The sequence below is a fragment of the Nannospalax galili genome, unplaced genomic scaffold, assembly GCF_000622305.1.
Source record: "Nannospalax galili isolate Female #2095 unplaced genomic scaffold, S.galili_v1.0 scaffold305, whole genome shotgun sequence".
Taxonomy (NCBI): domain Eukaryota; kingdom Metazoa; phylum Chordata; class Mammalia; order Rodentia; family Spalacidae; genus Nannospalax; species Nannospalax galili.
Genome location: NW_008356258.1, coordinates 8,105,460 through 8,132,087, shown reverse-complemented (window position 1 = coordinate 8,132,087; position 26,628 = coordinate 8,105,460). Strand labels below are relative to the sequence as shown.

At 37.2% G+C, this 26,628-nt stretch overlaps 1 protein-coding gene across 1 annotated transcript in view; it reads left to right on the top strand.

The window, feature by feature from the left end:
• Positions 1-26,628, top strand: part of Pdgfc (platelet derived growth factor C) — a 199,858-nt gene that overhangs the window by 131,394 nt on the left and 41,836 nt on the right. The window contains exon 3 of the mRNA XM_017803542.2: positions 11,827-12,007. Within this exon, the coding sequence (XP_017659031.1) occupies positions 11,827-12,007 (181 nt within the window). The remainder of the gene's footprint in view (positions 1-11,826; positions 12,008-26,628) is intronic.

Below are 26,628 nucleotides of genomic sequence, written 5' to 3'. Positions count from 1 at the left end.
TGACAACAGGGAAACATTTAGTCAAAGAAAATGATTAATGATAAGTATTATAATCACTTGTGATATGCAATTGATGTGTCCTTCCCAGGTCTTCATTCAGTAACTAAAGACTATGGCAGATGGAATATAGAAGTACATTATGTTCTCAATTAGCTGAATGTCCAGTGCAGTTTGATAGTGTCCATAACTGGAGACAGTTTCAAAAAGGAAGCAGAAACAAAGACTATAACAGTAATACAAGTCTCCTGGCAGTGTTAAATAGTGTGCCAAATGTAAAGTGGGGGACAGAGTGCTCACCATGGTAACCATGAGCATGTAAGAAGTGGAGAATGATTAGCACAAAGATGAATTTTATAATATTGCGTTCAATGTATTACTTTGCATAAGATCTAGAGTCTTCATTTTAAAAACCATGTGCAGTTATTTTTGAGAAAATCAGCTGGCTTGTATTTAATGTGAACATCCAGAGTTAGAGTAAAAGGCAAAAACAGTATTTCAGAGTTCAGATATCAGTTATTTTTATTTCAGCAGCATATGTAAAATTGTAACCATTTTGCCAACTCTGTCTCCAGATGCTTGTCTGTAAATCTGTTCCCTTATTATATACTTGCAAATATACTCCTCCTCCCATCCATTCAGTAGTCCTCTAACCATTCTAGGCATAGACTAGGTACCACACTAAACATCAGGGATACAGCAATGGTTTGGTGTCTTCATGGCCTCCAAAAAGTATTGAGTTTTGAAGAAATTGTAATGCAGAAAATAAAATTTACAACTGTGATGGGTGTGGCAGGGACTACTGCAAAGACACCACTGCCTCGGCCCTGGGACTCAAGGTATCTCCGAGAAGCTGAAATTTGAAAACATGGAAGTGGGTCAAATGAAGTGGTGAGGGTAATTCTGGTAGTAATGCAGGGGACTTGAAATATAGCTTTCAACATATTGACATGTAATCCTTGAAAGTTACTAGTAGGCACTTTCTAAGTATAGCCAACCAAATGTCCTGCCATGCATCCTTGGGACCCTTGAGTCATAATTTGGTGACATAAAGTATGTTTTTGACCTATGACAGAGCTGTTATTGCTGGAATTGCTGTACTAAAAGATGTGGTCATATTTGCCATCTGGTGAAATGTGCTGTCTCGCCCTGGCTGAGGTTCATGGTGACTAAAGGCTGAAGTAGCCCACAATGACTCAGTTGCTCAAAAGCCCCCAAGTAGAATGGAAAGCTGTTGGCTCCGTTCCATTGGCTCCCTGGACTGAAGTCTGCAGAGCAGGAGAGAAGAAATGCATGTGTCTCCCATCTCACATGCTTCACACACCGTTCAGGAGCCCTGAATTTCTCAGATAGCTACATGGGGAAATCCATGCTCATGTTGTGGTTGCACACAATAGGTTAGGAGTCATGAAGATAAAATTCAAAAGGTAGGCTTTATCTCCACGATCAAGTTTGTCTTTAGCCTTGTCTTGGCTGTACACTGTTTTTGTTTTGTTTTGTTTTGTTTTTGAGGCAAGGTCTCTGTATAGCCCCAGCTGGTCCCAAACTCACTATATAGGCCAGGCTAGCCTCAATCTCACAGAGATCCTCCTGCCTCTGCCTCCTGAGTGCTAGGATTAAAGGCATGTGCCATACTATAAACTAAGAGTAAAATCTAGTTTCCATAGTTTAATCTCTAGTGGAAATGAAAACAAACAGCTCATTATTTGAAATAAGAGTGAATAATGAGATTCAGAAATGAAATGCATCATTAATTCTTGGTATTCCCAGAGGGAGATTGAGGTTCAGTGGAAAAAGTGCGTAGATAAAAATCTGCAAATGCATGAACAGAACTCATGAGATGATCATAAAATTATCGAAAAGCTTGCGTGTCTCTTCTGGGGTAGAAAGGGAAACAGAGAGACAACGTGGAGCAAAAGAGAAAGTGTGAGTGATGGGTTGGAGATTGTTAAAAGTCACTACATTTTCTCCTGGTGTGGGGGCCATGAAAGGCTGTGACAGGAAGTTTGGTTGTAGAAACACCTGGAAGGAGGAGCTAACAGGAGAGGAAATAGAGAGCAAAGGAAAAGGTTTTAGAAGAAAATAAACCGATGGCCAGATAACCCCTGCCTCGGGATCTGGCCCAGGAGGTGAATTTAGCCAAGTGGGCACTAAGCCTCGCATTTCTTATTTCCCTTTTCACGTCAAGTCATCTCCTTAGCAGGACTTCCCGCGGGATCAAATCACCTGACAATCTGAACCATTTCCTTTCATATACAGCTTTTCCTTTGTTTCTCCTCTCGTGAAATGACAACTTGTACATAACATGGGTCCCTCCTGGTAGACAGTAAAGGCAAGTGACAACCCTAGGAAAGCACAAAATCAAAAACTTGTTTTCAGGGTTTTCACATGGGGAACAGTTAGGATATCCTGTTTATTGACTTTCTGAAATTCAAATCTTTCACTAAAAAGGTTAAATTATGTCAAGACTTGAAGTTTCAAAGGTGTAATGACTGCATGTGAGTGAACTTCAGTGAAGCAGTTTAATTCAATGAAGTTCATTAATTTCATTCTCCACAGGTTCCCTTCATCCAGTGAAAGTGGACTCTCGTACAAGTCCAAAGTCAACTTTATCTTTAAATATATATTTTCTTGTGTACATGTGAATGCCTCCATGTACTTATGTATGTTCACCATGTGTAAGCTGGTCCCCACAGGGGCCAGAGGAGGGTGTTAATCCCCTAGAACTGGAGTTACAGTTAACCCTATGAGGTGCCTGACATGGGTGCTGGGAACTGAACTCAGGTTCTCTGCAAAAGCAGCAAGTGCTCTTAACTGCTGATCCATATCTCCAATCCTATTTTTTTTAAAAAATTATACCACCCCTACCTATTCCTGTCTTTGGAGTTAACATTTTTATGATCTTTAAAGTGTCCCACTTAGTTTTAAATTGCAATTTGTTCTATATAAACCATGAAGAAATTTTGATTTCTTGCTAGAGTTGTTTGGTGGTGGTCACAATTCTCCACTGGTAAGTTGACACACTCTAAGGTTTGGAGACTCGAAGGTCAGGAGGCGGTTTGCTCATGTTCCTTGTGGAAGGGACATGTGACTCTGGGGACAAAGGTTTCTGTAGATGGTGGACAGCACAATGCAGGCCTTGAGTAGTGCAATGTGGGACCCCGGGGTCTGCGCTTGCAGTCAGGACCATTGTGATTGCATGTATATGTTTACTTTCTAGAAACAAATTCCTAAGGAACTTTTAGTGCATTGGCATTTAGAAAATGGAATGTGTGTGTACCGATGGAAAATACAGTGTTTGGGGAAAGTAGTGCTACACAATCTTTGGAAAATAATACAGTTTTCTGAAAAATGCGGTAGTGGATCTGGTATAACAAGATATTCCTTGACTGAGTGGCCTAATCTTTTATATAATGCAAATATCACGAGAATTGTGCTTTGGTTCTTAAACCAGGGGGGAAGTTCCAGTTTTAAAAATTGATATTCTCAACTGTCTAATTCAGTCCTTTATTTTGCCAAGAAGACACTAAAGCCTTGACCCATTATACACCGAACAACTACTTCCTTGAAATGCACGAGCCTGGGTATAGGTCAGTGGCAAGAGCACATGGCCAGCCTGCACAAGGCCCTGGGTTCTGCTGCCCTTCTCTCTCAAAAAAATATCAGCCATCTCTGAGGAATGAAATATTTTGCTCCTCTCTTTGTAATACTTTTGATGAAGTGTCAATCTATGGACTTAGCCTTATTGAGGTCATATTTTGAATAATAAATATTCGATGTGAAATTTCATGTATCACCTCAGCGTACTTTTTCAGATGCATTTATGAAAACCACTTTTTTATCAAACATTCAATGAGTATAAATGATCAAATTCAGTTAATACTAAGAAGAATTTAAAATATTCTTATGTAAGAATTTTCCCTAAAATTCTCCAATATCCTTAAAGAAAAAATATTTACCCCTTCCTTTGTCCTATCCTAAAAAAATTTTTTAAAAGCATTTTCACTCATATCATCAAGTAAATGTGTATCTCTGAACAGAGAAGCCTTTTCAATGCTGCATGCTGGTGATTTCTACTTAAATATTCTCTTTGAAAATCAGACCTGGAGTCATGATCTTGCTTTGACAAGTAGCACAGGCATCCTACCCAAATTTTATATCTTGTATGTTTTTGTCAGCTTGATATCAATGTCATTGGTAAATATAGTAAGGATATAGAAGAGCTTAAAAAACCAGTAATCTAAAGTTGGCAAAGATGTCTCAATCAATGATAAAAAGACTCATTTCATCCTAAACAGAAATTGATTTTCTTCTTTTCTTTTTTATAAAAATATTTTTTATTCATTATTTTTATTTTATGTGTATGAGTGTATTGCCTGCATGTGGAACTGGAGTTAAGGACGGTTCATAGCCGCCATGTGGGTGCTGGGAATTGAACCCGGGTCTGCTGCAAGAGCAGTCAGTGCTCTTAACCACTGAGCCATCTCTCCAGCCCCTTTTCTTTTTAAATTTTGTATTATTTTTTTAATTTTTTATGTGTTTGAGTGTATTGCCTGCATGTGTGTAAGTGCGCCCGTGTTGTGCAATGCCCACAGAGGTCAGAAGCAGGCATCAGAGCAAATGCACACACGATATGGCCTGTAATAGATAAGCTTAGGTAATGACATTCACCTTTCAGAGAAGAAGCTCTGGTTGTTGGGAAGGCACAGGAGGAAGCAGCTGGAGTGTGCCTCCTGCTGGATGATGCTCTAAACCTGGAACAGCCCCGATAGTGAGGCCACGAGGGTGTATGCATAGCCCTTCCTCCTTACCTTAAAATTCTGTGTCCTTCAAGGAAACCTCCCTCTGTACATGCCCATCTCAATATTCCTGAGTACCCTAATGTCAAAAATTGGAATGCATTGCAGGAGGTCTGACCCCCATGTTGCCCACAGGTGCACTGTCTCTGTATCTGTATCCTAGAGGTTAAAGATAGAGGAGGATGACAGTATGCTATTCCATGAGGAGAAAACATTTCATTTACATTTAAACAAAGTGTCAATTTAATTTCTTCAATTTTGTTCCTCAAATTGATTTCACTAATGTACTAATTCAGCCATGGGTATGTGTGTGTAGATATATGCTATATATAAACTGTTTAGTTGCAACTGATTTAATAGTGACTCACACAATGTGTGTTTGATGAACAACTGTATACCACAAACCATCACATGTTAATGAGATGTTTTATAAAAGTCATCATAAGGTAGACTGCGTTGCAGAGTACAGGAAGTGTGTTTCAGAGGAGAGAAGAGCTGGGGTTCTCTGCACCTCGTCTTTTGTGTACTGTGCTCTATGAACCACAGTTACATTAGTTGTCAAAACTTTTGCATCCTGTCAGCAGTTCAGTGATATGAAGTGAACTTCCATGGAAAGTAGCAGTATCCACGAGTAGCTGAGTGAGGAGAGTAACTGAGTATTTCAAGAACTATTTAATCATAACTATGAAAGACTGAGCTGTAAGGCAGTGCTTTTTATGCATCCGTCTGCTGATCCCCATACTAAGCATAGCATACTGAAATAAACAAAAGAAAGTGTTCAGAATTTTTGTAAGTGACCAATGGATTATCTACTACAATGAAAGGAGCAGCTGTTAATAGAAAATATCTATATGCCAATATTATTCTAAGCAGGTTCATTCAAGACAACCACTTCCATATGTAAAAATGATGAAGAGAGGTTGGTCTTGACACCTGTTGTCGTGTAATGGTAGTGACTTGTGCTCACAATGCAGCACAGTGGATCCCTGTGACCTAAATTCCACCCTAGCTGAAACAGCCTTGTGACAACAGCACCCCTTTCCCTTGCCCTGGCCTCTGGTTATCACCTTTCTGCTCTGTTTCCATGAGATTGTTTTTACATTCTATATATGAGTGAGGCCAGACAGCATTTTTTTAAAGGTGTGCCTGGCTTACTTCACTTAGCATAATGTCTTCAAGTATTGTAATAAATGACAGAATTTTAAGCATTATTCTTTTACAAAGTTGTAAAGTATTCCATATATATTATGTATTGCTAATTATTCATCTGCATATAAGTAATTAAATTGCTTCCATGCCATTTCTGTTTTGAGTAATGAATGCTGGGGAGCATAAGACTGCAGAAATCTTTATGATACTGCTGGTATAAGTTACTCTGTATATTTACCCTGAAGTATGGGACATATTTGCATATATATACATTTCTGTATATGGACGGCTAACAACCGTCCATAACTCCAGTTTCAGGAAATCCAATCTTCTGACCTCTGCTGGCATTGCATGACATGGGTGCACTTAAACACATGCAGGCAATACACTCATACGCATAAAATTTAAAAACATAAATAATAAATAAAACACATTTTAAAAAATATTTGATACCATGGCAAGTTAGATCATTTCTCATAAGTTGAACTCTCATATTTTCATAAGAATATCATCATTTGTTCTTAGTCCTGGGAAGCATGCTTGTTAGTTTGGCTTCCATAGTCCACGTTGACTTAAAGTTCTCCAAAAAGAATTTAGAATGGCTGTTAATAATTACAGAGTTGGTTATAATAAATCTCTCTAAAACTTATGTGCCTAAATCAGCAAATCATCTAGTGAGTTTTATCTCTAATGACCATTGCATTTTAGAAGGTCTTGAATATGACTTTGTGGTCAATTTTTATAGAAACTCATAAGTTCTCCATAGTTAGGCCTCAGAATATAGTAAATTTAATTGTATGGGTGTATTTTAAGTACAGTGAGAAGTATGGCTTAGCACATATGAGACTGAAGTCTTGGGTTTGACCTCTAAAGCAGAAGCTGTGGCTTTAGTTAGTTACTGTATAAACTTGGCCAAATTACTAAGCTTTTCTAGATTTAGTAACCTATAAAATGGGCAGAATCAGTAGTATCCACCTTTGTTTCTAAGAGGATCTTTGTTAATATATTGAAGCAGCTAAAAAAAAAATGCCTTGCTCAGAGTACGCACATACTAAATATACTTTTTACTTTAAAAATATTTTCAATATAAATTAAAGTATAGCTGAACATTTTATGTTCAAGAAAAGTCTGAAACTTTTTGTGTGGCCAGTAAGCATCTGCTGAACCGAAGTGTAAGCCAATAAGCACTGCAGAGTAATTGTCATCTTATTGATTTTGTTGCCTCTCCCAGCCTGCCCCGCTCTGGTCCACACTTGCAGAGCCAGGCTTTCTCTAATCCCCATTCACTTGGCGTGGTTTCTCACCACTGTCAGACTTGATTATTCATGGGGCAGGTTTAATTGACAAGGTTTTAGTCAGTCTGAACTAGAGAAGGCCTGTTCTGCAGGGTTGGTTTATTTTTGTTATAGGAAGCTGAGTGTCTGACAATTATGTTTACCAGTGAATTTATTTCTTTGGTATAGTCCTTACCATTCTTAAGAGTAAGGAAACAGTCCCAATATCCTCACAGTTTCTAAATTCCCACATGAGAACAAAAATTTTGTCTACAACACTAGACTTGTTTGTTAAACATAAAAGAACATAAATCCTCTCTGGGTCCCAAGGTATGTTAGGAAAAGGGAGTGATCATTACAGGCCACTTAGTACTGTGTGCTGGATCATGTTGCCTGAGAACGTGATGTTTGATTGGCTCATAAAATAGGCTTAGTAAATCCTTTAAATACTGATGTGGGCAATTGTTCACCTTGAAAATTAATACCTGGGAGTATATTATAAGGATTACTGTGTCTCCAGGAGGGTCACCTGGGCATGTAAGGATGACTTGCTTTAATCGTTTTCTGTTTGTTTCATTATGACCTACAGTTATATTTTTCTTCATTTGTTTCTCTCTTCATTTCCTTCCTGATGTTTTTGACCTCCGTTAAGAAACATCCATCAACCAATTTCTCTGAATCCTGTGTTCTGCTAAGGGTAGCCTGTCAGAAAAACAAAGAAACAAAAACCTTCAGATTATTAGGGAAAATAACCATATTGAATGCATTCTGCTTTTCCAATCCTCATTCTACATAGTAAAATGAAAGGAGATATTGAACCACATTATTTTATTTTTCTGCCCTTTATAATTTGGTAAGATCTGCATGGTGGGGCATGGAGATGATTTCCAGGTAGATCCTCACACATCTGTTTTATTTTATTCTCTTTTTAATTTATTTTAATTTTATTTTATTTCATTTCTTTTTGTGGTGTTTGAGATTGAACCCAGGACCTAGTACATGGTAAGTCAGTGCTGGGCCACTGAGCTATGTCCTCATACCTCATTTGTTTCACCTGACCTTCAATCAATTTTTTTAAACAAAGCTATTTGGTATACTTTCCCAAGGATATTTTTGGTTTTCCTTAAGAGGAAAATTGAAGCCTTAATGAACAATTATTTTATTAATACTTTTAATTTCCCTAGATGCCTTAATGGGTATTAGATATGACCATGAGAGTAATGCTAGAATAATTGGGTGAATTTTATATTTATATCATTTTGCAACAATAGTTCTGCAAAAGAAAAGCTTGTGGTGCCTAATTTACTCTGGAATAATTATTGGTTTATATTAAATTCTACTGTTTCATAGACATAAAGTGTACATTTTAGCTGGGTATTTCACGATCATGGAATGTAGAACTATATAGACTATTCAAAAGCACTTTGGTAAATACATGTTTCAGACTTGCATAAACATTTCATAATTAATTACCAGCTATCTAACTGGCATTTGCAAATCCAGAATTTTTTTTTTAAATTGAGTTTTTTATTCATTAGAAAATCTTTACAAAATAAGTAATAATGGAACTATCATCCTTCTCTAATTTGCATAAGGGTGAGTTTTACATCATTATGTAAATTAGGAAAAGCCACAATTAGGACTTTTCTTGTCTTTGATCTTGCTGTGTAGACATCAACCCCACGCTTCCCTCATACCTGCTGTTCAAGTTCTCTCCGTCTGCCTATATGCTCAGTCCAAGGCTTAACTTGTCTTATTTTAAGGTCTTAATATTTAGAATCCTAATATGTCCTTGTGCTTCTAAAACCTTTTTAAAAATATTTTTAAGGAAGTCAAAAATCAAATAAGCATATATAGTGCTTCTTTTTGAATAGAAGCGAAAATTAGATTTAGTACAATAGCTACACAGTTTGTTAATTTTAAAGATCTGGAATATTATATTTTTCCTAAAAATGTTTTCCTATGTTGACATCGAATATTTTGCTAGTTAGTTTTTAGATGATCAGAAAATAGTATTGACACAACACGACCTTCCTAAGACACTAACTGAAAATGACTTTGTGCATTTGACTTTCATTGTTGGGTTTTTTAATTTTATTTATTTATTTTTTCTTCTCAGCCTGACACTGCTGATTCTGATAGAAAGCCTGTTTCTCCCTCCTGGAGCTTCTGTGTCACCCCTTGCAATGGTGTCCCTGATTCTCTGAGTGTTCTGTTGCTGGATACTTTTGCTAAAAAGACCTTCCCTTTTCACTCACACCCTCATACCTGAAGGTTCCTCTAGTTCCTCAGAGATGTAGTGACCAAGTCTCTCTGTTTTTCCCTCATTGACTGTTTTACACACTATAGGGATGCCAAATGCATATGCTTACAATGCTAAATACTGTAAATAAATGAGGAAATCTGCTTACTAAGAAACATGGAGAATAGATAGGTATTTCTAACACTCTTTAAAAATATCCATGTCTCCATTCAACCCTGATTTCAATCACTGTGACAAGTGCACATTCTTTCATTCCCCAAATGCTAAACAAGCCTTCACAGTGTGCCTCTTCTACAGGTGCTCTGGGGAAATCGTTAAACACAGACACCTCCTGCCCTGTATCTGACACCAGTTTTGGAGATGAACCTTCATGAAATTGAATCAAAACTAATAATATTCGGTATTACCAGATCTTAAAATTTAAAAGTAAATCAGAAACTCGTACTTCTGTGGAACTCCCTTTTTTAATATATGGGCTTAAGTGTGTTAAAGAAACATAAGGCTTATTAAAGCTATGCCCACCTCTGTTTACCATCTTACAGCTAAGATTCTAACAGCAGAGTTAGAGATGCCAGCATATTAGCACTTCCACCTCTTTTCCCAGCTGGGTCTGCATCTTTGTTTTCCGCCTTTATTCATGACTGACCATGCCTGGCCCCTTTCCTCTTATATTACCTCTTTTTCATTGTGCTTCTTGCTAGAATGCATTTCCACTTCCCTCCCTTTTCACCCCTTTCTGGCCATCAATACTCATTCACAACCCAGGTATCAAGTCCTTTGTAAAGGGATCCTAATCTCACTCTGTAAAATTGTTCTTGCTTATCCAGTATTCTACACAGTCCACTTTCAGGAGAGAGCTTACCATGTGTTTTATGGACCCTGAGCCCTAGGAAGCTATAGTCTTATCTTTGTATGCCAAGAGTCCAGAATAGCAAAATGGAAATCAAAGCGGATAGGTTTATCTCTCTAAACAGAACAGAGGAACTGAATGGGAACTGTGATTTCCTGTGCAGAGAATATAGATATGAATATTATGAACATGATAATTACCAACTTTTAACCAGAGATACCTGAAATATTTACTAATGTCGATTCTGTGTGCACTGCATACTCATCCCACACCTGTTCCGTCTACCATCCATCTACAGCCTGTAGTGGGTGCTTATGACCCTGACCTTCTCTTATAATATAGCACATTCACTTCTTTCGATACTGAAATTTTCCTATTTAGTGCTTTTAAACTCTCTAGCATATCTTAAAAGTTGAATGTCTGGAGGTGGCATCCTGCTGCTAGAGATGAGGCAAACGTTACTGAGTGTCAGATCTCTGTCAACAATTTTTCAAGCTATTTATATGTATTTTCTCATTTAAAAATATCTCAGGTCTCAGGTTATATGTGAGAAAAATGAAGCAGAAGTAGGATTTTAAATGCATTCTGGGTAATTTCTCAGGAAGAAATTTATAACTATAGTAGATTCAGACATTGTCTTTTTTAAAAAAGATTTTTTCTTTAAATCCAATACTGCGTAGAATATTGTATTGGGTTATATCTACTAGATACATACTTTAAAAATCTATATGTTTGTATATGTGCCAAACTTCCTTCTCAACAAAAATTTTGTAGTGTTCTCTTTAGTATTCTGACATTCAATCTCTAGAAGCCATCGTTTATTTATGTGTGCAAATGCTTAAAAATTAAACAGTGGCCTGTAGGTAAGATAAAGCTGAAATAAGTCTGAGAATGTATCAAAAAGCTGGAAAAATGGTGACGTTATTTGTAATAAAATAATATATGTCAATACCTAAAAGTACATTATCAAATACACTAAAAAGAAAAAATTAGTCAGATGTTTACATCTTATTAAGTAGAATAGTATTTGTGATGCAGTTACTCGCAATAAACTCAGTATCTCTTCGGTGATTTGTTTTTATAAATTAGTGAGTAAATGTTGACAAAGTTCTAAACAAAAATCCATCTTCTTTCAGCTTAGAAAGCTGGACAAGAACAGAAGGCTTTCGAATGGGAAACTAAATTGAATAATGCAGGAATTATGCATTGATGAACTTTTTTTTACTCAATGTGAAATATTTAAGTTTTGACATGTTTAGTGATCTTGAAATTTGTTAATGATAAATCTGTGGGACTTTGAAAAGAGACTTGTCCTCTCCAACTGGATCCTCCTGTCAGTTCAGTGTCTCTTATTTATGTTTTTTATTTGATGATATTCCCATCACACTTGGGAACAGCTCATCCACTTGCTCCATAGATTCATTGCACCCGTGGAATTTGATTTGCCCGAATAAGTAATGACATTCAGTCTCTGTCCCCTTTGCCTCCTCACAGGTATGATTTTGTAGAAATTGAGGAACCCAGTGATGGAACTGTCTTAGGACGCTGGTGCGGTTCTGGGACCGTGCCAGGAAAACAGATTTCTAAAGGAAATCAAATCAGGATAAGATTTGTATCCGATGAGTATTTTCCTTCTGAACCCGGATTCTGCATCCACTACAGTATTGTCATGCCAGTAAGTACTACTTTAGATTCCCCTTATTTAATTGAAGTAGCTATTGTTAATTTGACTTCCTCTTTTAAAAATGAGAATCAGAAAATCCAAAGCCAGAAACCGTTCCCTAGCTTGGATTACTTTTCATTATATTTGTCACAACTAACATTGTCACTGTAGCTCATTAGAAATGTTAAATGCCTTATCATTGTAGTAAAATAAAGTATGCATTTTTACATTCATAAGAAGAAGCACACTGGGAAGATGGGTCAGTCAGTAAAGTGCTTACCCTCCAAATATCAAGGCCCATCCATGTTCAATCCCCCAGAAAAACCCACTTAAAAATACCAGGTTGTGTAGACCAGGTTCACCTGAAATGCAGAGAGAGCCACCTGCCTTTGCCACCTCAGTGTTGGGATTAAAGGTGTGTGCCACTATGCTTTGCCAAATTTGTGTACATGTTACTTTTAAAATTCATGCTCTTATATGATATTTTGATTTTTTACCCAATTTTTCACCAAACTTTATTTTTAGATGTTTTATATATACCTCTCAATATATAACTTTGCATATTACATTTATATTGTATTTTTAAGCAAAAACTTAAATGTATGACTTCCCATCATGGACTACTATTTAGTAGCAGATTAAATGGAGAAAATTTAAGTCTTGATTGACTTAGCAACATACTGTGTTCCAAAGGCCAAAAATGACAGAAGTATTTGGGAGCTCTTATGTAATCCCTGAAAGATTTTAGGGTTACCTCTTCAGGGGGTAATGTTAGAGAAAGAAAGAAAGAAAGGAAGGAAGAAAGAAAGAAAGAAAGAAAGAGAAAGAAAGAAAGAAACAGAATACAAGCTGAAGTTTGAAAATGAAGAAGAAAGAAAGAAAGAAAGAAAGAAAGAAAGAAAGAAAGAAAGAAAGAAAGAAAGAAAGAAAGAAACAGAATACAAGCTGAAGTTTGAAAATGGTAGTTTGTTCATTTACCAATAGTGGAATCCTTTATTGTGCAGACTGATGTTAGCACAAACGTCCTTAAAATGTTATGTGTTGGGCTGGAGAGATGTCTCAGTGATTAAAAGCACTGACTGGTCTTGCAGAAAACCCAGGTTTGAATCCCAGCACCCACATGGCAGCTAATAACTGTCCATAACTCCAGTTCCAGGGGATCCAACAGCCTCTTCTGTCTTCCACAGGCATTGTAAGACACAAGTGCACTTACCTACATGGCAAAACACACATACACATAAAATAAAAATAATAAATGAAATATTTAAAAACTGTGTTATGTGTTTCTACTGTGAATCTGGGTCAATGTTCTTTATATATTATTGAAGATATGTACATCTTTATTGTATTCTGAAAGGTTTTCCCATTTCTCCAAAATTTCCTTTGTTACTTTCCAAAAACTTTATTAATTTAATGTTTTAATATTTTGAAATATTGAATAATTTGACCCAAATAAAATTGAGTTGGCAAGGATGTACATTTTAAAAAATGCTGTTTATAAATAATATTTGAGTATTGTGATTATTTGCTAGATTAAAGCCACTGAAAATCTATTTTCTCAGTATCTTACTTCACAGAATTTATTATTTTAATCTGTTTTTACTAAATATGGCCTTGGGAGCCATGACTACACTTTCCCTGAGTGATACAGCAAACACTTTCAGTTTGAGAATTAGCATTTCTATGGTTAATATTTAAATAGCGAATGATTACATTATAATATGAAACGTAATAGGTTCATAAGAGCAAAGCTTCATTCATCTCAATCCTGTGATAAAAGTAAACTTTAAGCGAAGGAAATGATTTGTGTTGCAAATGGCCTGGTCTCTTCATACCATTTCGACTAAATTTGTATAATCTGCTGTCCTGTTGCAAAGGACAAAGTGTGAGAGCAAGACATGTTGGTGCCACCCCTGAGGGTTATCCTTTCCTGATTTTATGACCATGTGGATTATCTGGTTGTATAACTGAAGAAGTTGTACAGATTACATGAAATACATAAAGATAAAAACAGTATTTATGGCACCTGGCTCAGAGAGCACATTATGGACTCTCAATAAATACCTGAATCCTGAGTTAATTGTGCATTCCAGTCTCTGTGGCTTATCCAGCAGTACTCACTGACACTGTTTTTGCATATCTGGAAATGTGTGTCAGTGTCATCAGCCCTGTGGTGAGGTATAGGACTACACGGGTACTTTTCTGCCAAACTACTACCACTCTTTAGGCTAAGAAAGATCTGCTGTCTGACTTTGACCCATTACCCAAAATTTACAGTGACTCATACTGCAACTGAGAGACTTGAAGACAAGTGTATGTCATTGGTTCCATCATGCAAATAGAACTCGACGTGCTTTTAAATGGAATTGAGATAGTCTGATATACAATATGTGTAACTTGTGTCTTCAGTTTTCCTGGCATCTCAACCAGGATGTCCTACGGTTAAAGCAGCTGAACTGAGCTAGCTGGAGGAGCTGGAGGTATGTGAGTAGACAAAGGTGTTATAATTACTCTGACCATCTTTAGATAAGCAATGGGTCTGAGCTACTAGGAGGAAAAGAATGTTGAATTAGGGTCCTCTGGTGCCTAAGAAGAGGGACTTGGTGATGCTAATGAAATTGCTTCTGGAACTGACCCATATGTACTCTCCTATTTCACAAACTTTGGCTCTTTTGGGTTTAAATTACTTTGGCAGCTGACCTGCCATTTCTTCCTTATTCCTTGAGTCCCGTGTATCCCTCCCTCCTTACAAACACATCCATTCCACTCTCAATAACTACCTGGAGAGCAGTGGGCTTTGATGAATGAAAACCCAACAGGTGATTATGAGTTTGTCTTCAGAATGTTGTATATTATTGCTGCACAATGTTAATTGACACCCCCCCCCACCACACGCATAATCTAACACTGTCCAGGCAGCAGTGCATCAATCTTATCCCTAAATCAGTTAAATGAAAACCTAAAAGAAGAAAGCGTGCCTTTTGGAGAGGAGATTTAAAGGATCTTGTGGCCTTTGCCCAAGGGCAAGTGGCCCTGGATCATACTTTTCCTTTCTGCCATGGATGGACTTCCATATTTCCACCCCCACTTCCCTCCAGGTAATGATCAGACCTACAGAAAATCACCACTGCAGAATAGGACCTGTGGTGCTGTCAAACCACAGTGGCTTCCCAACTCTGTATTGATAGAAATAGAGTGACCCCCAAGCCTTGGGGGGCCACTGTCTTCCTGCACTGTTGCTGTCCGCGCCTTGTTCACCACTGCAACTGCTCATTACGACTTCATCGAACTCAGTCATTTTCTCCAAACTGATCTAAGACTCCAGTGCAGTATTCTAACTTCTCAGCTGCTCTGTATCAACCTTTGCTGCTGCCGAGTGATAGAAAAGATGAGTTAACTAGAGAACCAGAGTTATAGCAATGATGCTGTGCATTCTCCTGATGCTCATGTGCTAGCCTATGTCTCCATGGAAATAACTGGGCTGTAATGAAAGTTGTTGCTCAGGTGCCCTTCTTCTGGTGAGGAGAGGGCTGAGTGTGCAGACTTCATCCACTGGAGTGCACAACTTACTATACACCATTTTATGTTCTATAAATACAGCCAAATAAGCAGCCTCATCTGTGAACATTTTACATCTGTTTGTACACTGCAAATTTGAGTAGAAGCACAAATTTCAGAGAAAGTACACATACACTAATATTTCGTCGTAATAAGCTAACTCTTGTCTTGTTTCTGAGCATGAATGGACATCTGATTCTGGTCAACCATAGACTCTGTGGTTCTGATTTTCATGCCATGGGGGAAAAGTTTTCAAATAGCAATATTCTCACAAACATTTTGTTTTTTTCCACACAGGTAGCCTTTTAGTAATTGTGTCTACTGTTGCAATATAATTTACCCATTGACATTCCCCTTCAATATATGAATCTTAGAATATACAGCTAAGCAAGGGATGCTGGATTATTTTGAATATAGCAATGCTGATCTAATATTTTGTCATGCACATGTATTTTTCTTTACACTGATGAAATTTTGACATTATTTTTGATTCTCTAATAATTTGGAATGAAATTAATAAAATTTATCTCTCCATTTTACTGTGTTAAATTGGTATTAGATAAGGTTAGATTTTAAATGACTGATATGAGATGTTGACCTAAATTCATACTGAATTGTAGCTTTAAAACATGTGCTAGATTTGCCGCATGAATTTAAAGTTTCAGCATTTAATTTTTTCAGAGAATTATTTATGGAAATATTATTCCCCAGTCATGCCTCATTAATAAATACTGAAAAATAAATTTGGGAAAATTGATATCATATTTAGTTTTATGATTGTGCACATGAAGTTAATAATGTTTTTTATTTTATTCCTGCTAAGAACAGAATAGAGAGAGGGAAGGGAGGGGACAGGGATTGTGATAAATTAGCAGGGAAAGACTGTTTAAGAAAAAATGAAGCAAACTGAAATAAAACAGTGCAAGCTTGTTTCCGTTTAAAGGCCACACACAGTGAAAACCCAGAACACACTTCAGATCTTTTAGAAAGAAACGTTCATGTTTAATTCTGGAGTAATTTATATTAGATTATATATGCTTTACTCTGTAGTGTAGCATAAACACCATTATTTAAAATGTTAAGAGACCTACAAAAGCCGAAAATAACTTCTTTTCCTCCAGTGTCAAAGATCTTAATAAAAGTTTTACTTCGCATTTTTGCCAGGAAACTATTTCACAAAACATACCTGGATTTTTCAGTGAAAATACACAAATTCAGATCTGTATCTTTTCGGTGGTTTCTGTGCTTGATTTTTTCCCCAATACATAGAGCAGTTTTTCTCAAATCTGATGCTATGTATAAAATATTTTTCAAATGTTTATGAAATATGAGGGTTTTCTTTTTCTTGCTCCAACATGGTGAACATTGCAAATCCTTATTAAGCAAATGATAATTCTTCTTAAATGATTTTAATAACTTATTTTTAACAGTTTAGAAGTTACTAAAAAGTAATCAGGTAATACTTATAGCAATTTATTTACTCCCCTCGGTGAATGTCAATTCAGATTAAGCACCAGCTGCTGTAGCTTCTGTGGCGTTCGACTCCAAGTGTTCTTACCTGCTCTTCATTGCTAGGGAAGGGAGAGAGGCTGAAACTGAACCGAGCCTAACTGACATCCAGTCAGGGTTACTTAAGTGTCTAGCAAATGTATCCTCTTTTTATGAATATATTATAAAAATATGTGTGTTCAGTAACAACTGATTAAAGTTTTTTCTTATTCATGTAGAGTTATATAAAAAGAAAACAAAACAATATCAAAAGAACCCCGCATTGTTGTATAGAATAGTGCAGTGCAAATGTGCCTTAGTAACTGCATTATAACCCATTGTTTTCCATCCTAGTGACTTTGTAAATGACTTGCCCAGAGTTAAGTCAGCATGCCATTGTGATGGTTTCTGTGAGGAGGGGTTAGAAGGACACTTGGTGCCCCAGGAGCCTTGAGGAATGCATGACAGATTGCCAAAGCAGTTATTAATTATGCGTGCAGAGAACAAAGCACTCAGTGGATATCGGAGTTGGAGAGAAAGGAGTCAAAGAAGGGGGCTGCCTGTTCCTCCTTCTGGCCTAGGCCAGTCGATTAATTCACTGTCAATGTTCTGTAAAGAGAAGTCTCAACTAAGGGCAAAATTCACTATTTTATTCAGGTAAAGAACAATTCCAACCAACTGCTCAAGCAAGTCTTCAATTTCAGTGTTCAGGGTTTTTGTTTGTTTGTTTGGGTTTTTATGATTTTTTTCTTAGGAAAAATGAATCTAGCATGCCTAGATAAAACTTCTTAGAGCAGTAATGAGGCACAAATGCTCTGGAGGAAATCACAGTGGTAAATATGCTCATAACTCTCAAAAATGTTAAATCTTCTCAGCAATCGTCTTTCATACTCATGTTAGTATTCAGCTTAGTGAAGCAGTGCCCATTTATGTAGAAATGACTTTCAACAGAAATTCTCATTTCCATGGATAGAGAAAAAAGAGAAACTTTTGGTTTGGGCATTTAGAGTAAAATTGAGAACTTCAAGGGCATTTCAAGTAGTGTATGTCTACTGTTGTCTGAAACACGTGTTGAATGACTAGATTTTTATTAAAATACACAATGTGCTTGTATATTTATGAGACGAGTCATAAGATGACAGTATTTTATTGCATCAAGGAAATTATATAATTGCTGCACAGACTAAATTCCTACTTGGCTGAAAGCTGTTTACTAAATTTTCAACCCGACTTCTACCCCATGGGCACAGTGGTGTCTTTCATCAAACATCGTCCTTGTCTGTCTTCCATTTCTATTGACCCGGTTTGTTCCTTTTATTTCCTTGCCATCTACAAAGGGATTTCACATATAATGGTTACTTTTAGGAGAAGACAACCAGCACTCTTGTAGGAAAAGCCAAAGGCAGGTAGACCATTTTAATGGCATAGTAAGAAAAAGCTTATCTAGACAAATTGAAAGCTTGGGGACTGATGATTAATAGTTGATATCCAACACCATATAGGTGTAACAACTTGGAGCTATTTCAGCAGCCCAACCTGGTGGATGGTATTGTTATTTCTAAGACTAATGCAAGTTGAAGTCATAAGCTGAATACTTTTTGTCAATATCCAAATGTATTCTCACTTGAATTATTTTCTTGTGTGTGTGTGTGTGTGTGTGTGTGTGTGTGTATGTGTGTGTGATGTCTATACATGCACATGGAAAAGCCTGCATGTGAAGTCCAGAGGATAATCTCAGATGTCTTTACTTAGGATTTCTACTTATCTTTTGTTTGAGACCATCTCTCATTGGCTTGGAACTTGCCAAGTAGGCTGGGATGGCTGGCCCATGAACCCCAGGGTTTCTGTCTCTCTTTCTTCAGTGCTAGGATTACAGGTGTGTCACTATGGCCAGATTTTTTTTTCTTAATTGGATTCTGGTGAGCGAATTCAGGTCCTTTAGCTTATAAGGCAAGTACTTTACCCAGTGTAGCAACTTCCCAGCCCTTACATGAATTCTTTCAGTAAACTTTATTGAGAGATTTCTGATGAAAGATTTTGAGAAAATTTTAAAATGTATAATACTTCCCCAAATAACTAGTACCATATCTAGACCTGCAGAGATATATTAGGTGCCTTGTAAATGGTTTGGAGAGATTTTAAGAAATAGGAGACAAATTGTTGGGAGGAAATGAATGTCATAACTTTTAAAGAAAAAGTAATCACACCAACAAAAATCAAGAATTATCCAGTATAAATTTGATACCAAATATGCTCTAAAAAGTTCTCAAGAGCTTATCCTGTGGAATTTTTATTGTTTGTCAGAGATTCTCTTTGTTCTTGGTAGTTCCAATGACCTTTCATCAGACATGCTTGGAAATGCTGATGGAAGGAGGTCTACACAGAGTTGGTCTGTTATGTTATTGTCATTTTTTAGGTAGGGGCTTGGGAGAATGTCTCTAAATATAAATTAAGCAGGATATTGTAAGTTTTATTAAGATTTTGGAGTAATAATTTTATAGTCAAATAATCATGAATATTGTGTAACTCATCTTGGAAACTGCATACATATTAATAGCTAACATGTACCTCTCAGAGTAGTAGACAAGATACGAGCTTATCATAGAATTAGATGGTTGTATTTCAGTTCATAGCACTTGCTTGTATGGTCCAGCTTTCCTAGGATGCATACTGAGGAATATCAATTTGTCAGCTGTCAATATCTGTTAGCCACGGCACTGTGAAGGATCAACCTCTGCCTTTGTTGTTTAACACTAAGTTTGTGTGGCTGTTCACAAATGGCACAGTTCCAGCTCACGGTACAATTATAGAACAGATATCTTCTCATTCTATGATATAATTAGACACTTCAATAAAACAAGATGTTTTCATCCATCAAGAGAAGTGGCCCCTACCAGCTTTTTATAACATCCTTTGGTAGCTGGTTCTTGACTGGCTTTAGGAACTCTCTCTTGACTTCCGGTCTAGAGGCTGATGTATCGATTCTCTTCTCTTCCAACTTCACCACACACAGACTCTTCCCACCACTTCATCCTCTATTATATACTAACATATCTAAATTCATTAAGGTGGCTATGAATCATTTTCCCAGGTAAGCCATGAAGCAAACTATCACTACATTCTTTTCATGTTCTCCCTTTTTAATTTTCCCTGAAGTTATATTAGGTTTTTGTTCACTTAGGTTTTATGGTTACCTTTGTCTCATCCCTCAGTCTAATTGGTAAAGTATTTCTTAATAGATTCAGATACTTGGTTCTCTAATAATTTCAAATTCATTTATTGATTGATTTTATTATTTGACATTATCTAATGTACTCTGATTATTCTCTCCCTCACATACTTTCTGGCCATCCCTGTCAACCCCACCTCATGTATACTAGTCCCTTTCCTAGGTTCATGACTTTAATTTTGTTTTGTGACCTGCTCATTTAACCTGGGCCATCTGTCTTATCAACTGGAATGGAACTATCCATTGGAGCCTGATGGGGTCATCACTGATTATCCAATGAAGGCAATAACAGCCCCCTCTCCTTAAATCTATCAGTAAAAATAATTCAGCACTTAGTGTTAGAGCTTCCTTTAGTCCCTCTTTTATCCATGTCTGATTGTTGATGGGCCTATTCTTGTACAGACCCAGTATAAGCATCCAGAGTTACTGTGAGTTAATTATTATAATGACTGTGTCTTGCCCCAAAGATAACATTTCTCAGCCCTTCTCCCTAGCATCTAGCTCTGACATTCTTTCCAACTTCCCCCCCGCCCCCGTGATCCCTTAGTCTTAGAATGGATGGTACGAATGTCTTACTTAAGGTGGCGCACTCATCTTTCACTTATTCTTAGACTCGTGAACAGCCATGAGTCTCTGCAGTCACCAGCCTTTACTGGAGAGGTTTTCCTGATTAAGGCTGAGAGTAGTGTTTGTCTATGGGTATCAACATGAACATTTCAAAGGCAGCTTGAAGCTATGTCAGCTTAGCAAAATAACAGTATCCTGTGCAATCTTATGATCTTCCCACAATGAGTTTTTGACAAGGTTTACAGCCAGTCATTGATTCACTCCTGTGAAGCAAGTGTCTAATCCAATCAGAGATCAGTTGGTTACTACCACAACAACAGTACGACTATTGCACAAATGGGTGCATCTTGCCTGGCAGGTTGGTCTCACAGATTATAGGATTCACAGCTGATTAAGACCATTGATGCCCTTTCTTCCCCAGCATCCTCAACAGCACCATGTAGAACTATGAAAGCCAGATTGCAACTCCAACTTGATTTCTCTCTAACATGCATCCACTGTATGTGGTGTCTTTAGCAATAGTGCCTTATCATCTATTTCTGGTAGGGAAAGAAGAGGAATGGCAAGAGCCCTCATTGTTTTGGTAGTCTCTGGGGCTTCCTGAACAACAACCCATTAGGACGTATTCCTCCCTTGGCACTGGGAGTTTTATTTAACAGTCTATAGCTTCTGGGAGCAGCTTTTTCCAGCAGGGAAAGGTATTTCCCTGCAAGTTCATTTTTAACATAAATTGCTTTTTGGTTTTGGTTATAAGATACAAGTTTTGCATATGGCTTTTTCATATCTTTTTCATTTTTGTTAATTCTATCCATCACCCCCTCATCTCTACTATCCCTTACTCTTCCCTACTTAAATGTTTCTGCCCCAAGTATTCAACCCTTGTGTTTTCATATTAACTGTTCAATTATCCACTCTCCTTTAAGACACTCCCTTCCCAATTGCCTCTTTCCAATTTCCTAGTTTCCACAGGCACTCTAATTTGAATATAAAATTAGAAATTTGAAACTAGCATCCACATAGGAGGGAGAACAATTGGCATTTGTTTTATCTGTACCTCAATATAATTTGTTTCAAACTTCATCAATCTATATGAAAATTTCCTAATGTAATTTTTCCTTACAGCTGAATTAAATTCCATTGTGTATATGCATCATATTTTCATTATCTATTCATCCGTTGTTGGATGTCTAGGCTGATTTCATTTCCTAGCTATTGTGATTAGAACAGCAATGATCATGGATGAACAAATATCGCTGGAGTAGGATGTAGAGTTCTGTAGGTCTGTGCCAAGGAGTTGAATGCCTGGGTCTTTCCATTGCTCACTTTTGAGTTTTTTGAGGGATCTCCACAGTGATTACCAGAGTGGCTCTATCAGTTTACACCCCACCAGTAGCAAATAAGTGTTTCCCTTTCCACATCCACACAGCATTCGTTACCACTGGGTTTTGCTTGCTTGCTTTTTTTTTTCTTTTTTCTCTTTTATTTTTGTGAGAGGGACTTATTCTGTAGCCTTGGCTGGCCTGGAACTTGTTATGTAGGCCAGACTGGCCTTGAACTCACAGAGATCTGCCTGCCTCTGCCTCCAGAGTTCTGGGGTTAAAGTTATGGCAACCACACCAGGAGTCATTTAATTCTTGACAATACCCAATCTGACTGATATCAAAGTATTTCTAATTTCCACTTCCTTGATGGCTAATGATACTGAACACCTTCAACAAATGTCTGCCTGGAGGCCACCAAGGGCCACAAGACCCTAAAGGGGATGCCTTGATTCAGTGCCCCAAAGCCCCAGGGTCCAGGTCCCGTCTGTGCTAAACCTGACTTTGTTCATGTGGTAATCAAAGCAACCATGGGAGTGCCTGGCTAGTCACCTTCTTGTTCTTTCTGACTGCAAGTAGTGTTTTAGTTGAGAGATTAAGGCTGTCATCTCCTGCCTCAAAAGACTATACAAATTAGCTTAAGTATTTCTAAAGTAGGTTGCTTAAGAAAACTAGGGCTTATAATAAAAACTCTCTCTTCTTATGGAAAAATAATATGAAGATATTGAAGTGGCAACTGTCTAAGGCTCCAGAATAAATTGGAGATGAAAATTGGAAATATATATACAGGTCTCCAAATAAACTTATGCAGTATCTGATAGCACCTCTGAAATTATGCTTTTACATTCTTATTGAATTGCTAGGGAAGGAAATGCCTTTTCCAGTAGAATAACATTCTCACAGAGTAAAAAGTGAAAGCACTTTCCTGCTGGGTATAAGTTAATGAAATAGCATTAAATGTAATTAGTTGTTTCAGAGAAAGATCTATGTGAGACACTGAAGTGTTAGGCACACTGCATGCCTGAACTTGACTTCCAGCACCTGAATGACGAAGGTATTTAAGTAGATGACACATGAGCTGGATGGAGTTCCTTAGAAGTCATCTCAAACACTCTGACACAAGAATTATCCTTTCTTTGGGGCATATGATGAGTGACAGAGCTCTGGGGTATCCTAATCTCCTTACTGATAAATGTAACATGAAGGACTTCCAAGTCTACCAGGGTTTTGCATTATTTTGTAGATCAGGGATCCCTTTCAGACTTGATCTTTTGCAGAGAGTGAATTTATTTATGAATTGAATGCTTCATATCTCTTTACAGTCATCTTCTGGAGCATCAAAGAAAAAGGTTCATATTCATCAGTAAGTGTCATAAAATTAAAGTATGTATTTGAAAATGTACAAACTGGTAAGGTATGCATTCTTACTGCTTACTTACGCTGCTTTCTCAAAGTCTTGGAATCCTGCCTGTTTCCTTTCATAATAGAATTGTTCATTACACTGAAGATTCACTTGTTCTTTAATGTTTCTTCAGCCTCAGCTCCAACTTCAGTTAGCATTAAGACCATAGCACAAGTTAGCATGATTCCATGCCATGAAGCAGTTCATTTAAGGATGTTTGCTCTGTAAAGGACCTTGCTGGATCTAGCATGGTGGTGGCAGAAGCCTGTACTCCCAGTACTTGGGTGTCTGAGTTTGGGACCAGGCCAGACTTGACCACATAGTGAACAGCAGGCAAGCCTGGGCTACAGTATGGAACCCTGACACAAAACACCAAAATAAATAAATAAATAAATAATAAATAATAAATAAATAAATAAACGTAGTATAATCCTTAGACTTTTAGACTTTTTCCTTGTGATATCTTTTCCATATGATTTTTACTTCCTTATACACAATGCAATTCTGGGGCAGGATGGAACTTTACTTAAGGAAAATCTTCATTCATTTGGCTTACAATGTGTGCTGGTGAATTTTTGTCAACTTAACACAAACTAGAGTCACCACCTGGGAAAAGGAGACCCCAATTAAGGAATTTCCTCTATCAGACTGACCTGTGGATATGCCTGTGAGGCAGCATTTTCTTGTTTACTAGTTGATGTAGAAGTCCCAAACCCCCATGTAGATGGTATCATCCTGGACAGGTAGATCTAGGCTTCGTAGGAGAGGTTGCTGAGCAAGCCAGGGTGAGCCAGCCAGTAAGCCGCTTTCCTCCAGCCTTTCTGCTTCAATTCCTGCCTCACTGCCCTGGCTCCCCTGAATAATATAGGCTATAGTGTAAGCTGAAATAAACCCTGTCCTCCCCCAAATTGGTTTTGCTTATTGTGTTTATTACAAAAACAGAAATCAAACTATACGTAATAAACATTTTGTTTTTAAATACTTTGTGTCAATCTAATATTGAAACTTCACAGTCTACCTATATAAATACTGATAGCACTGTTAAATGCTTTTGTTGCTGTTGTTTATTTATGGCTGAGGATGGACCCAGGTCCTCTTTTATACATAGGCAAGGACTCTACCACCGAGCTAAACTTCAGACATATATTTCATTTAAATTTTTAGAAATTTATTATTCAGTCTTATACATAAATATAATGCATTTTGATCAAATCCACCTGCATTAATCCTCCTCCAAGTGCTCCTGTACCCCTACTTTTCCCTCCCTAATTCATGTTACTCTTTAAAATCCACTGCATCTACTTAGTGCATGCCTATACCATTTCTTGGACACTTATTACTGTATCGGGTTTTTGCTGTAAATCATCACATTCACTTTCAACAGCAACTGCAGAAGAAATTACCACCCTTTTACCTAAGAGGAAGCACACCCACAGATACTACTGATTGCTAAAGTTCATAACAAATAAATGCAAAAAAAATAAGTAAAATAATTTGAGCCATGGTATGGTATTTCCCAATAAATTTTGCTCATTAAGAAATTTTTAATATTTTGAGTGTTGTTAATTGCTCCATGTTTTCAAAAATAATGGAGATTCCATTTACTTTTCACTTATTTTTCCCCAGAAGACAACAATTTGCAATATATAGGTGGTCCTCAGCTTACAAATTTTAGTTTGTGATGGTGAAAAATGATATACATGCCTTGGGTTTTGATCCTTGCCAAGGTTATCCATGTGAAGTTTTCTTCTTAATATGCTGAGCTGTGGCAGCCAGCCCTGGTACCCAGGCAACAATACCTTCATCAGACAAACAGCAAACTCTGCTGTGTGCCTTGATGCTTAGCCTGGCTATAAAGCAAGCCAGATGGACTGAATGCATCTTTAACAAGGCAGTTCCCAATCAGAGTTGGTTTACTGGGATGTACCTCTTGAACACTGAAGGACATTGGAGTAATACAGCACAACCTGGAATTCGACAGTGAGACATTGATGCTACCCCTCCCCCACACACCTCAATTCTTAATTCCTTGAGTGAAGAAAAGGTCAAAACAGTACAGGAGGTAGTAAGTAAAAGGGCTGCATGAAATATATAAGAGTCAGAAAGGTCAGTCTGTAGTTTGAAAAGTAGCTCGATGTAGAATAGAGAATGTGCATTTTGAATCAAGAAATGACTTCAGACTACTAACAGGTGAAAAGAAAACTTTTATTCTGAATTTTGTGACTTCATAAATTTCTTCTAAAACTCTACAGTGTGATGTGGAACCATTACTGGAGCTCAGAGTAGAACATCTATCATAGATAAAGGATTACAGAATCAAAAATAATACCACAAATCACTCTTCTTGAAGTTGGATTCAAAGTGAATGTGTGAAACATAGTCACCATACATAAATCCCCGAATGAGGCTTTTCTGCCTGCAAGACAGAGATTAGTGAAGCTTTAGGATGCTAAAAGCCCAAGATATAATCTATAGCTTTAAATGGATGTCAAGATTAGAACTGATTGCTTAAAATGTCCTTAATTTCTCAGGGATAGATTGATGACTTTAGTGCTACTAACTCTCTTCTCATGCAAAATTTATGTAATTTGGTTCCAACAGGTATGGTATGTGGTAGAATTTGCATAGTAAATGTAACTGTATAATATGCAAAAGTCAAACTATTTCAAAGTAAAAGACAGTAGCCTATTCCGCTTTCAAAGTATTTCTTAATTTTAGAATTGAATGAAAGCCAACTGAGGAACACATTTGTGTCTGTTCACTGATGCATTAGTTGACTTGAATGCTCAAGTGCAGACTCATAAAAATGAGACACATATTCATAAACACCGAGTTTTAATTTACTCCTCTTTGCTTAGGGTCAGGACCTTTCTTTTTCAGAAGTACAGTTTTCTCACTTAAAGTCTCTCCTCTTCCAAAAGTCACAGCCATAATGCCTCAGTTACGGCTTTCAGCTTGGCCTTCTTTCAGTGCAAATGAGAACTCCAGTAGACTTGAAAGCAATCTAAGTGTGGGCTCTTCCAGTGTTTTTAAGGTCTTTCTCTCCTAGACCCTGCAGTATATATATATA